The sequence below is a fragment of the Manis javanica genome, chromosome 3 (genome assembly GCF_040802235.1).
Source record: "Manis javanica isolate MJ-LG chromosome 3, MJ_LKY, whole genome shotgun sequence".
Taxonomy (NCBI): domain Eukaryota; kingdom Metazoa; phylum Chordata; class Mammalia; order Pholidota; family Manidae; genus Manis; species Manis javanica.
In genome coordinates, this window is record NC_133158.1 from 204,301,008 (window position 1) to 204,315,683 (window position 14,676).

The following is a 14,676-nucleotide window of genomic DNA, read 5'->3' on the forward strand; positions in this document are numbered from 1 at the left end:
GACTAAAAACTATAAGAAGGAAGTCATATGCCACTATTTAGATGAAACGTTTATACCATGAATATCTCATGAAATAGTAAGGATTTCTGAAGCTTTCCTGAAAAAGATATGTTGTCTTTAAAATCACTATCAAAGAATATATGTATATGTCTGTAAGAGACCATAGAATATACCCAGTCCAAAGGTGTAGGAAAATCGTATAAAATACACATCTAGGGAAAGGCAGGAAGAGGTCCCTGAAACATACTTGGGAAAATAGTTTTTAACTTCAGTTTGACGAAGAACTGACACTCTAGCTGCAAAAAATGTCAGTGATATTAGCATCGTTTAGGTATCTTTTCCCACATTATTTGGAAAATCCCAATGCTGTTTTATTCTAAATGAAGAGTTTCAGATATCATCTTAAGAGTCAAGCAGCTTGTAAATAGTAGAGCCAGAAATGAATCCATCCTATTTTATCCCAAACACCCTACCCTTCCCCTTTGCAACCTCCTAGAATACCAGCAATGCTGTATTTCTTTGTTGTACCTAAGGTGTACTATTATTCTCAATATGAGTGTCTTTAGGACTATCTTTCTCTGTCTTTCTAGGGAGCAGGCACTGAAGAACATTGCCTCATTGATATATTAGCTTCAAGAACAAATGGAGAAATTTTCCAAATGCGAGAAGCCTATTGTTTGCGTAAGGAAATATACATATGTACATATATCTAACACATACCTAAACTTTATATTTTTCTAATGACACACAAAATATTTCAGTATATATATTTTAAAGAATTTTCTAAGACATTGTTATATTTGTAATATTACTCAAGACTAATGAACTCACTGAGTAAACCTGGTGATTAAGGTACAAAAATGAAACAGTTCCCTAGACAATCAAGTTAAGCACATTTCAGGGAAAACAATGGCAAGTTTCTATGAGCTGAATATTTACTTATATTAAGGCAGGTAAGTGCCCAGCACCTGTGTCATTTACCTCTTCCCCAGGAGAGACCTGGACCAGATGAAACAGAGCAAAGTGCAATAATCACTCAGCAAATTCTACAAATTTGGGTAACTACTTCACAAGTTCAATAAACACTGTAATCTACCTCCAAATCAGATTTTTACACATTTTGAAAGTAGAACGGCTACTAACTTCACTGTCAGAAAACCTTCACGCCTTCAGTTCCATTTCATCGTGTATTATGTGGCATTGAATGTCAAGAAAATGGTCCAGACAGTCAGAACTAACACATTTGAACAAATCAGTACTTTCCTGAGGGAAAGGAGGTAAGAACTTACACTTAAAATATTAAAATGAGAAAAAACACTTGGGAAAAACACTTGAGTGGGGCAGCAGTCTGTGGAAACTGAGGCATAGTTCTGAATATCAAGAGTTATAGAATGTGAACTGAGTCTCAATGTTGTTTTTCAAGCTTGGAATAAATACCTAATTTTTTTTAAGATAAAAAAAGACCCATGCCTTTGTTACTGTTAGTCATCAGATTTCCTCAGGGGACTGGTTATTGGCTTCATCTGAAAAGAAGGTAGTAAAAGATGAGAAAATGTCAAAGGATTGCATTCTATCCACTGATGGCTGGGAAAGTAGCATTAACTTATTCAGAGTACAATGATATGTGGCTCTATAATAAATCAGACCTTCAATGTAGATGTTTTCTTACCCAGAATACAGCAGTAACCTTCAAGAGGACATTTACTCAGAGACCTCAGGACACTTCAGAGATACTCTCATGAACTTGGTCCAGGTATGAAATTCCAAAGTTCACACCATTTTGTACTATGAAAAAGCAGATATGTCTCATTTTCAAAAAAATAGGACAGAAAGTTCCAGTTTACTCTGACCTAACAGTAAATTCTGTATAATAACATTTACTGAATCCCAGATAAACTCAAAGCACAATAGAAACTTGGGTTGGCTACAGAGACAACCAAATACGAATAATACATCATCTCTGCTCTCAAAAAATATCTACCATATGAAAGATGATTATAATTATAGATACATAAAATATTATACATTATAAGGGAGTTATTGTAATAATAATATTTTAGATATAACTATCCTGTGTTTTATGCATATTCTTGAATCTGTCATCTGATTCAGCAAAGACATTCAAGTCAGCGTTCAGTTGTTTGCTATCGAAAGGAAGTACAAGTTCATAGCTGGGGAAAATGTCTGAAGAGCCAGTATTTTGGTGTACGTGTGTAACGAAACAAGGATTTCTAAATCCCCACACCTTTCCTGTTTATGTCAAGAATGTAACTAAGTAGTTGGTAGTTGGCAGAGAATCTCACCTACAGCCACAGGTAGATTGAATATTATACATGGAGGTGTAAAATTAAGAAAAGATTCTATCACCTGCACAGAAGGAAGAATAAATGGAAGCCTTTTTGGGAGGAATAAAGGTGGGAAATTGGTGCCTAGAAGGACAGAGAAAAAGACCCCAGAGGAAGGAGACAGGGTGAGAAAGCCACCTGAGGCCCTCAGGAATCCAGGGCCCGGAGGTGAGGACTCAGTCACCGGGAGAAAGTGCAGCACAGGCCACCGAGCATTCTTCCTTCATGTCCTCTGAACCTCTCCAGGACCAATGGCCTCCACGAGTCCCTGGATTTTACTTTTAACCTAAACATTTCTACGGCCACTGTTGCCAAAATCTGAGATGTTGTTCCTTGTGTTTATCGTTTTGGGCTTTGTCTGACGCGGTTCTGTGCAGCGTATCCTGTGAGGGCTGTATCTCTTCCATGGCTCAATTTTGGCAAATTTAGAGGACTAACAGTTTGTTTATAGTTTGAGTAGTCCACTCTTCTTTAATTTGGATTTGTAATGTCTTTGCAAATGCACATATCTAAAGACTTAGACGAATTCTGATCTAACTGCTTCCACCCTACACCACATAGCCATACCCAAAGTTCTCTCATGGACAGAGTTCTCTGCATCCTTGGAACACCCCGCTAGCATGCTTCTTGTTTTTCACAACTTAAAGCCGATTCCTTGAAAGTCCTCTTAGCTAATAAGTTTAGCTGGATACTTACTGCAGGCCTGAATCTTAAAAGGCCTTCGCCTTTTAAATCTTCAAGTTTCAGCTCATATTGCTTAGAATCAACGGTTTCCCTTTTAACAGTGAGAGATACCACATTTCTGGACTTTCTCTCTATTCCTTTATTGCTGCTTACAAACCAGCCAACTATTCACTGAGCTTCGGTCTTTCTTGTAACCCATGGCCAAGAGCATGAAGAAAAGACATTTCTCAAGCTGACATGGACAGTAGACAGGTGCAATGACCAGACTGCAGCTCTCCTCCAAAAAGGGCCAGATGCTCAATCTCTTTCCATCTGTGGCTAATCCATGTTCACCCCTTCCTTCTGCTCATTGTGCCTGTCCTCAATCTGCACAAGCAGGAGGACAGTGAGGACTGTTCGTGGAGTTTGTATGGGCCTTGTGAGGATGCATTTCACTTTTGTTCACATTTTGTTGGCCATACCACCAGCGAACAGCTGCACTTAATTCAGGGGTGGCTGCAAAATACAGTCCAGTTTGTCCTCAAAGGAGATGAAACTCATTTATGAAAGTCTTCAGTTTCTTAAAAGTACTTTAAAAGGTAGATCTTTTCATCTCTATCCATGCTTCACAATTTTTGGCATATTCTTTTTGTATCAGCATTTTAATGATCTTTAAAGAGGTCAGTGTTGGAAGGTTCTTGATGCCATTCTAATCTTACTGGCAGATGATTACATTCATTATACTATATATAGACATGGCATACAGCATCAATATGAATATATCACCTATGATGTTAATTTATTTAGAGCTAATCCTGTCATGAATAATTAATTTATATGGAAGTAATAAAAACTGAAAGATTAAGCTAATCTTTTTTATTCCTTCTTTTTTGTTTTTGGCCTTGATAAAGCATGTGAAGGTAAAAAAAATTAGTGCAACATTTATTTGTATTTGTATTTATTTTTTGCTAAGATGTTCAAATAATGCAAACTTTTAAAAACACTGGTATGGAAGCTAGTACAAAATTAATAATTTCCTGCCAAGCCTCTGACTGAGCATTCTCTTCAAAGCCTTCTCCTACTCCGTAAGAACTGCTGTTCCGAACTTGTTTTATGTATTTTTATTCCATCTTACCACGTAATGTTGAACATGTTTACAGATCCACTTTTCCCAGTAGACTGAGTTTCTCAAGCATGAGAACTATGTCCTATTCAGTTTTGTAGTGTTTGAACTAAGCTCTCTGTATATAAAAACAAGTCATATTTTTTGGAAATAAATGGTTCAAAAAACAAATTCTTTAGAAAATCTGAGTTAACAAAGTTCAGTGCTGGCTAAAGTAAAATAAGAGGTTTCATGTACAGTGGGTCTATCCTGGGTTCTGGAAAATAAGCATCCTTTGCACACATGGAGAGAAGGAGGGAGGGTAGTTCGGGATGGTGGGAAGGTCCTGTAGGGCATGCTGGCTGGCTCGCAGGACCTCTGCTGAAAGGGGGACATTTGTCCAGGGAAGGACCTGACTGAGCTGCCACAATGGAAGCCCCTGGCAGTTGAGAGCCAGAGGGAAAATTTTGAGGAGGATGCAAGATGTTTGGGAAGATTTTAGCTATTACCATCTCTACATAAGTAGGAAACAAATCGAACTGCACATGCCATGACCATTTACTACAACTAATCAATCATATGCTGCAAATGAGTATATGCTGAAGTGACGGAACAAACAATGAGAAGATTCAGCAGGAGGAAAGGGACCTGTTTTTAGGCAAGAAAATGCTATTAGTGATTTCTCTGTTCTATTACTCAGATTGTATCACTAGCCATCTTCTCGGAGGGAAAGCAGTTAGAATTCATGATGTTCTAGCTCAGATTATAGAATAAAAGGGAACAAGGAAAGCTTCAAGTCAGGAAAACTATACAGAAAATTTCCCAGCCATTTAGGGAAATAGACCCATAGCCACATGTGGATGTTTATTTTTCCTAAAATTGCTGGCTCAAATATTTGCCTAGAGAGATTTCTATTTTTTTTTTTATTTCTACAAGGCTTTGTTTGAAAAAAGGAATCAACTTTATTTCTGAAGTTAAGATACTGTATTATTTCACACAAGAAAGGTTAAAAAAAAGAACGGTTTCTACTCTGCCTTAGAACTATTCTGTATACAGAAAATATTTAAAGTGAGAAAAAGACTGTTAATAATAATTTTTTCTTTAAAACACATCAATGGCAGTGTGCAAATTTAAATTATTACTTTACTTCCCTTTTTTTCTAATTATGTTATTTTGCTGTTTTCCTCATTTGTAGTGGATAAACATATGCAATCAAACACCAGGGGTACGGTTCCTTTATTGTGTGTTTATTGTGATTAAAAACTTCATACTGTACCTTGCACATATTTTGTATGATTTAATTAAAAAATGCACAGATATGTTATCTAGATTGGAACACAAACTAAGAATTCAGTTCATTGTAAAGCAACATGAATTTTAATTCTTTTTATCCTTTTTGTGATTGTGTGTCCAAGTTATTGTCAGTTTTGAGTTAGAAATAAATACAAAGGAAAACATTGCTGAAGAAGCCAAGTATTAGCTGCCCCAGACTGAAGAGAGATTGGTAATCTGGGTTGATTGGACTCCTTTAAATTGTACAACTGAAAAAAAGTGGCATAGTACTAAAAATGAATGCACTGTCTTCCCAATTAAATTTAAATTTCTGATTTTTAAAAATAAATTGAAGAATTTCCTTTATTGTGTTTGGTTTGATTTCGATCTGCATGGTTTGACTGCATAGTTCATAAAACTGTCCTTATCACCAACCTCTATTAATCAAGTCCTATTCTGAGGAATCTAATCTAATAGAGAGTAGATAGAGTGGTTTTCTGCAGTCCAATTTGAGATTTTTGTAAGTTGTAGAAATAAGCTTATTTTAATTTGGAAGAGAAAGTGAAGTCATTATAGAAAAAGAATTTTAATAATAGCTATTAACATTTTTAAATAATCTCACTTGGCAACATGTCAATTGAATATTTCTTAACTTTTAAATGTCATAAGATTAATTTTAATTACAAATTTGCTCAATTTTAAAGTCAATTATTTTTTTGATTTTCAAATAATGATGATATATAACTGAAATTAAAACAACAGTCTCCAGTCAGAAACTCATGTTGGCATAGGTACTACCCCCGATAGAATAAAGCCAGTCAGCCCTTTGTAAATCCATAAGCTGCACTGTACTATCAAACCTTTTTTTCCTTGATATCCAAATAGAAATTTATTTCAGTTTATTGAAGAAAAATATAAGTTCCCTAGGAGAAAAAAAATATATCTCATGGGACTACTTTACATTCCATTAGGAATTAGTACTGTATCAGAATTAGGCTTTTTGTGCCAAATCCTGCTTCTTTACTCTCCATTCCATAGGCACTGATCCCAAGTACCTTCCATAATAAGCAATATAGATGCTGATCTCCATCACAGAGCCAGCTTTCCAGAGAACCCAACCGGCTATATCCTGTCCTTGTAGAGATGAGAAAACTGAAGCTCAGAGAGATGAAGTGGCTTGTGCAACATTATCCATTGAATGAAAGGCTAACATGAACACAGACCTAAGTACATTGTGTCTCCATCGTTAAATTAAACTGCTCCTCCAATCGCACTTGATTCCTGCCAATTCTGTTCTTTTGGAAAATGTCAATAACCTATACACAAATACCTCTGAGATTCTCTGCACCTCTTTAAACACTGAACTAACTATAAACCACCTAAAAGTAATTGACTTCTAAGAATTAGGATTGCAGTGTATTTTTAGAAAGCAAACATATTTCAGAAAAAAAAAAGTCTGAAAATGAAACCTGAGAGAAAATAAGTCACAAGGGGAAAAAAATCAGTGAATAATGTTTTCCCTTGATGTAACTGGGCAATCAGTCTTACTCATAATTGCAGTTACCTTTTCCTGAAATTAAATAATAATGCTTTATTATTGATAGAGTATATATGTGAATATATATGTATTTGTAATAATATTATGTGTGTAGACCTGCATATTTAAAACAACAATTCATTTTTATCACTGGGTTTCACTTAATTTAGATTATGATTTTACAGGATTAGTTATTACTTCTTAAATTCAATATTTAGAGTTGGAACATTAAATGTGTGTTTTTTTAACCTTGAAATAGCTTTTCAGTGTAGTAAATTTTCCTTTCAACATAGAGAATCAAAAAATAAGGGTGACTAGAGGCTAGATTTTATAAGAAGCCAAGGAAAATTGATACGGTTTACTCATAGATTATATACTTACAAGGTTTCACAATACATTTCCCTTAAAAAGTAGAACAGACTTTATAAGTATAAAGTAATACAAATTTCATAGAAATTACCTTACTCATGCTAGAAAATGGAAGTAAAAACTTCTCAAAGACATAGCATAGACTATTTAATAATAGTCTTAATGAAGATCAGAAGTCCCATGGCAATTCACAGTGCTTAGTAGACTGTGTATTTTCTCTCAGATTTTTTAATAATTGAAGATTTTCCATTGACTCATGACTTCTATATTAATGGTTTTCAGTCTGGAACTCCTGATTTAGGATGAGAAAATTTAGAAGATTGGAAAAAATGTAAAGTGTATTAGACTTTTGAAAAGTCCATCACTTCTCCTGACCACTGTCTGTGGTGTATACCATTTCAGAGAGAATCTGTCTAGATATGTTTCAAAAACAAAATGGAATTTCTCCCCAAGTTGTAAAATGTAGAACTGATAAGTTCGAACCAGGTACTGTGGGGTCCTGTGATATAACCAGATCTCTTCCACCTTCTAAATGGAATCATTGTTCTCTCCCACTTTCAGTCTGTGTGTGTGTGTGTGTGTGTGTGTGTGTGTGTTACCAATAGGTAGATAGATAGATAGTTGATAGACGATAGATAGATAGTGATAGTAGAACAAGATGTGTATCTATTTATCTTTTCCTCTTGGCTCCGTTATAAGTCAGTTGTATCTCCTTGGATTTATCATTTTACCTTCATGAGATTCAGATTAGAGAACTTTACTCTGTAAATGAAGGGATGTGAACCCACCCTTCCCCCAATTTCCTTCCAATTCAAATACTCATAAAGACTTTGGTTATAATCATATACTCTACCTCCCTCTGAATCCTGACTTTCAAAATCAAAGGAAAGACTGTCCACAGCTTTTCAACATCATGAAAATTTAGACAAATCTTTTTTTTTGAGCATTACTAGAGATTGACAGAATTGAAGCATAAGAGCCTTCAGGTATTCACAAAACAGAAAGTGTTGAAAATGATTGTTGTATTTTCTGGGAGAAAAGATTTTTTTTATTGAATTGTTGCTGATATACAATCTTATGTTGGTTTCAAATGTACAGCACAGTGGTTCAACAATTACCCATATTATTAAATCCTTATCCCCTCTAGTGCTGTTACTACCTGTCAGCGGAGAAAGATGTGACAGAATCATTGATTATATTCTCCATGCTGTATTACCATCCCCATGACTAACTTATATTATGACTGAGAATTATTGTCCCCCATTATTCCCCTTACCCCACTAACCTACCCTAGCCCCTCTCGCTTGGTAACCACTAGTCTCTTCCCAATGCCTATAAGCCTACTGCTGTTTTGTTTTTTCTGTTTACTTTGTTTTTGTATTCCACAAATAAGTGAAATCATATGGCATTTGTCTTTCACCACATGGCTTATTTCACTGAGCATATAGCCTCTAGATCCATCCATGTTGTTGCAAATGATAGGATTTGTTTTCTTTTTATGGCTGAATAATATTCCACTGTGTATATGTACCACAACTTCCTTATCCACTCATCTATTGATGGACACTTAGGTTGCTTCCATATCTTGGCTATTATAAATAATGAGGCATTAAACACAGGAATGCAAATGTGTTTTTGAATCAGGAATTTTGGTTTCTTTGGGTAAATTCCTGTGAGTGGAATTACTGCATTAAGTGATATTTCTATTTTTAGTGTTTTGAAGAACCTCCATACTGCTTTCCACAATGGTTGCTCTAATTTACATTCCCACCAACAGTGTAGGAGGTATCCCCTTTCTCCACATCCTCACCAGCATTTATTATTTCTTGTCTTTTGGATAGTGGTCATTCTAACTGGTAGGAGGTGTAGTGTCTTTTCTTTTTCTTTCTCCACACTTTATGTATTAGATGCCAAAATCTGTACTTTTTGTGCATCCCTTTATTGATTTTGTGTATAGTTGATTTGGCTTTTGTGTTTTGTTTTAATTTCCTACTTGCTTGGTAGTTAATTGGACTACTACCTTTTCTGTGGGTTTGTTTTCATTGGTAAAAGCTATTCAGCCTTAGGAACATTTCCATCTACAGCACTTCCTTTAACGTATCCTGAAATGCTGGTTTATTTGTTATCAATTCTTTGAGCTTTCATTTTTCTGGAAATTGTTTAATCTCTACTTCAAATTTATATGATAATCTTGCTGAGTAGAGGATTCTTGGTTGAAGGTCCTTCTGTTTCAATACATTAAATATTCCATGCCACTCCCTTCTGGCCTGTAAAGTTTTTGCTGAGAAGTCTGCTGATAGCCTGATGGGTTTCCTTTATAAGTAATCTTTTTTTCTCTCTCTGACTGCTTTCAGTACTCTCTCTTTATCCTTAATCTTTTCCATTTTAATTACTATGTGTCTTGGTGTTGTCTTCCTGGAGTTCTTTTGTTAGGGGCTTTCTGATCTTCCATGACCTGAGTGTCTATTTTGTTTCCCAGACTGGGGAAGTTTTCAATAATTATTTCCTCAAAGACATTTTATATTCCTTTGTCTCTCTCTTCTCCTCCTGGTACCCCTATTATGTGAATATTGTTCATTTGGATAGGTAACACAGCTCTCATCAATCTTTCCTTCCTAGGGATATTCTCTCTCTTTTCCTCAGCTTCATTGTGTTTCTGTTCTCTCATTTCCAGCTCATTGACTGTCTCCTCTATTTGCACCAATCTACTATTCATTCCCTCCACTGTGTGTCTCATTCTGTTATTGTATTCTTCAGCATTAAGTGGCTTTTTGCCAGCTCTTTTATCTCTTTGTTGAAGTCCTCCCTCAGATCTTCAATACTTTTCTGAAAATCAGGGAGTGTATTTATGACTTTTACTTTTAAATCCTCATCAAAAGATTTGGTGATCTCCATTTCACTTAGCCCTCTTTCTGGTGTCTTGTCCTGTAATTTTGTTTGGAACATATTCCCCTGCCTCCCCATTTGTTCAGGGTGTCTGTGTTTCTTCCCTTGTATTGGATGTATCTGCTATGCCTCCTGGCCTAGAGAGTAATAGCTTTATGAAGGAGGTGCCCTGTGGTACCTAGAAGCTTAAGACTCTACTCTCCAGTGCCTGGCTCTACTTTGTGGGAGCCTCAGTGGCTGTTGGTGTGCAATGGGCAGAGCTGCCTTAATGAATCTGCAGCACTGGCAGATTGCCTCAGTCACCTTTGTGATCATAGCAGAGTCCTCTGCCTGGATTGCAATGGGGGCAACAGGGCCACCATCTGCCTGCCCTACAGCGATGGCTGTGCTGCAGGGAAATGGGATGGGCCAAGCCATCGTGCAGCTCTGGGGCAGGACAGGATGCAGGCATGGACACCCATAGGTAGGAAGGAGCTCTTGGAGCTGGCTCCTGCAGGCATCTCCCCAGTTGGGCTGAGACAGGGCTGAGAAAGCTGGGAACGTCTACCTCTGCCTGCCAGGCAGCTATCACTGTTGCTGGACCAAGTGGGTTACTCACTGGCAGTGTGTGCAGAGAGGCACCTCTGGGCTGAGTTGCCAATGAGTGGGGTGGAGTGTCTGGGGTTCCCAAAAGTTCCCTAGCTGTTGGGCTGAGGGAGGGTTGGGGAGGTATCTTCCACCTGCCCTTTCTCCTGAGGAGAAAGCTCCATCTAGTCCTTGACCCCTCTGGCACCCCTCCCACTGCTGGCAAGTCTTTGAGACTGCTGCCTCCGTTTTGGGTCTCAGGACCAGTGAAGTGTGCCTGTCCTCCACGAGCAGCCGGAGTCTCCTCTTCTCAGAGCGTTGCACCTTTCCCTAGTGTTCAGTCCCGCTCATCACCAGGAGCCACGGTAACATGGACTTGCTCTCCTGGAGAAGATCTGGATCCAGGGCCAGGTGTGCAGAGTTTCTGGGTTCCTCTTCCTCCCCCCTGTGGGCTGTGATGAGGGAAGGCTGGGTCCCACTCCTGTGACACTCAGCCATGTTGCCCTTTTCTGTGTGGTCCTCTCTTCTTCCCCAGGTTGGGTGGCCTGGCCTGCAGTCTTCAGGTCGTTTTCCAGGTTAGTTGTACTGGTTGTAGTTTCTTCCTTTACATGCTTGTGGGAGGAGGTTTCTGCCTTGCCTTCCTACTCTGCCATCTCTTTCTCTGAGTCTGAGAGAAGATCTTTCACTTAATCTACAAAGTATTTTCTGACAGGGCTGTTTCTGATAAGGAAACAACTCAAGCCAGAACACATTTTTCTTGAAAACTTATGCCAGTCATTAGACTGGCTCACAACACTTCCTGTGTTTTTTTGTTACACTATATTTGACAGAAGATCTAATACCAGTCAAATTTAAAAAAATAATAATCACTTAGAGATTAATTAATCAGTATATGCAAATTACACTGGAGCTGATAAGTGTTCTTCCAGAGAGAAAGAATGGAAACTACCCAGATTGCTCCTCATCTTGGTTGTCAGAGTTCCTTCACCTCGTGAGAGCTTTCTGCTTGTCCAGGGAGGCCTCCGGGGGTGTTGGTACCACTGGTTTTTAATAATCATCAGCAGTCAACTAATCTCCTCAGATATTTTCAGCTAGATTTTAACTCCCTTTATATCTTCCTGTCTCATTTTTATTTTGCCCCAAGCCACATTCGGTACTCATTGTTGTCTGTTCTCTGACATCTATGTCAGTCACACATAAACACTTAAGCTTTTGTGTGGACAAAGTCAGCTTGACTCCACCTCGGTAGTCTCTTATAAATTTGCTTATCCATGTCTTTATTTTTAAACTCACAGTTTTTTAAAGCTACCAGTCTACTTAGAGTGCTCTTGGAAATTACCTGCACAAAGAAGTAAACAGATGGGCACCATTTCAAGTTAAATACCCAAAAATCTTATCTTTCAAAAAATTTTCAAATACATAGAACTGCAGAAAATCTTAAATATTTCTCACAAACATTGCAAGGGAAGTTTGCTTACTTAACTATATAGTTTGATTAGAAAACACTAAGAAAATGTCAATGCTGCAGAAAATCTCTCTATATCTGCTAAATGATCTTGAGTTCTGCTGTCTAAAAGTCATCCTTAGCTTTCCTTCCTGCACTTATTATTGGTTCAGTTAGATTTGTCTAATGCCTACAATATGCCAATTGGGAATTAGTAGTGAACAAACAAGACAAAGACACCAGACTTTAAAAGATTACATTCTAGTGAGGGAATATAGACAACTCAAGAGAAATCTTAATAACAGGGCATTATAAAGAATGTTAGAAGGTGATGAAAGATATGGCAGCGCATGGTAAGCGACAGGGATTGTTGGGCTGGGTGTCATGGGTAGGCTGCAATATTACACCAGTTGGTTGGAGTAAACCTCGCTGAGAAGATGATATATGAGCAAAGATTTGAAATGAATGAGTTGGCAAATGAATGTCTCTGATAGTGCATTCCAGGCAAAGGGAGGAACTAGAGGAAAAGTTTAAAGTGAGAGAATGGCTGATGGGTATAAATTTTAGCAAGGAAGCCAGTCGGTGCCACCTGAGCCAACAAAGGGAATGTTCTGGAGTAGTGGTAGATGAGGAAGGAGAAGTAACAGGTGGTGAGATGATGCTGTATCTGCAGCCATTGTAAGGATTTTGGCCTTTACTATAAGTGAAATGAAAATACACATCTGAAGTTCAGATGACAGATCTGAGTGAGAGATATAAACTTTGGCTGTCATTACTGTATAGATAGAATTTAAGGCCACACAAATGGTAAAAGTTTGTAGATACAGAAGGATTATATATACAGACAAGAATGGGCCCAAAGACTGAATATTATGACTTTCCATTATTAAGAGATTGCAAAGTAAAAAAGGAAACAGTACACAAGGTTGAGAAGGAGTAACCAGTGAAGCAAAGAGAAAGAACAAGAGAGTGCAGGGTCCTGGGGGGGCAGTGATGGACATAGCAAGGGGAGAGAGTGACCAGTCACATCACATCCCACTGAGAGGCCAGATGAGCTAAAGACAGAGAATTACCATGTAAGCTCATGGTAGCAAATAAATGGTATATATCCACAGAACATACAGCATATTGATTGGCATATTAATAACATATGAATTGTTTTTAGTTATTTGTTGCTTGGTATAAGTAAAACCATAAGAGAATGACCAGAGGACACTGGCTGAAAATAATGAATTCTTTGAGATAAGGGAAGAGTATAGTAACCAAATCTCAGGGCCAGAAATGGCACTGAGAGAAAAGTGACCCCGTTTTCTAACTATCAGACCCTAGGCAAATCACTTCATTTCTGTAAGCCTGTTTATTTTTTACCTTCAAGTTAAGAGCAAGACTTACACAACCCCTAAGGTCTCTGCACCTCAACATTTCACTAATTTGGAAATAAAATAAAACCCATAATTCTACCACTCACTAAAATTACATTCACTCTTTAAGTGTTTTGTATTCCTTGCTCATATATGTATGAAGCACACTTCTATACATAAATACACGGGTTTTAAAAATAAATGTGTGTGTGCATGATACTTTAGGCTAGTGAAATGAGGCAGAGGGAACGTGTTTGATAAGCTCATATCATTCTTCCTTTAGCTGTTCACCTCTAGATGGTTCACAATTGTGGAGTTATGAGTGAACATATTAAGTTTTCAAGGGCTACAAATTTACTCACAAGAAATTGTTGTTTATTTATCTCTCTATGAATAAATTGATCTTTCTCATATGCCCCCAGCTTTTGGTAAACAAGAGAAAAACCCTAAACCTCCTATGATGGATTTAATCCATGCTTTGAACAGTCAATGCAACTGCATGTTCAATCTCATTCATAAACTTACTGAGTTAAACTTCCAACTGTCAGATGTCTGGGGCTCCCCTCTACTTCTCTCCAAGAGGGTACCTGGTGAAGAGGTGTGTGTGGTTCATGAGATGTCTTGGTGACAAGAGTGTTGGGGTCCTTGGATCATCAAGATACTTTTGCATCCTGGTTCACCCCGGCTATGGAATAGAAGTTCAGAGCAACTCTGGCCATGCAACATAGGAGATGTACATGACGGGGATATGAGTGTTCCTCAGTGTCACATGCCAAACCAGCAGCTGGTGAATCTATGATTCATTTTCTGTCTGGTCAGAGCCAGTTAACCTTTCGTGATGATTTGGCCTCACCTTTGCTCTCACTGTAGATGAAGAATCCCCCAAATGTCTAGCTGTGCCTCCCACACAATTCCAGCCAGTGGGGTCTTACTTGCAGTCTCCAGATGGAGGAACAATCGGTCCCTGCCCTGGTCACAGACACTCCATCTGTGATGCTCCACAGCCAGTTCTCAACTAGCATCCAAGTTCCTCCATCAGGAGCAGATAATAAATTTGGGGCCCATTCATGCTACTTAGAGATTCATATGAATTCAAGAGAGTTGTATTTGGGACTTTCCTCTGTTCAATCTTG

At 37.8% G+C, this 14,676-nt stretch overlaps 1 protein-coding gene and 1 long non-coding RNA gene across 3 annotated transcripts in view; one reads left to right on the forward strand and one right to left on the reverse strand.

Moving 5' to 3' along the window:
- Nucleotides 1-14,676, reverse strand: part of LOC108384742 (uncharacterized) — a 98,653-nt gene that overhangs the window by 68,809 nt on the left and 15,168 nt on the right. The gene's annotated exons all lie outside the window — the stretch shown is intronic.
- ANXA10 (annexin A10) overlaps nt 1-14,676 on the forward strand; it is an 81,966-nt gene that overhangs the window by 57,992 nt on the left and 9,298 nt on the right. For both annotated transcript variants that reach the window (XM_037024737.2, XM_037024736.2), the window contains 2 exons: nt 591-681; nt 1,674-1,753. In XM_037024737.2, coding sequence (XP_036880632.2) covers nt 591-681; nt 1,674-1,753 — 171 coding nt within the window. The remainder of the gene's footprint in view (nt 1-590; nt 682-1,673; nt 1,754-14,676) is intronic.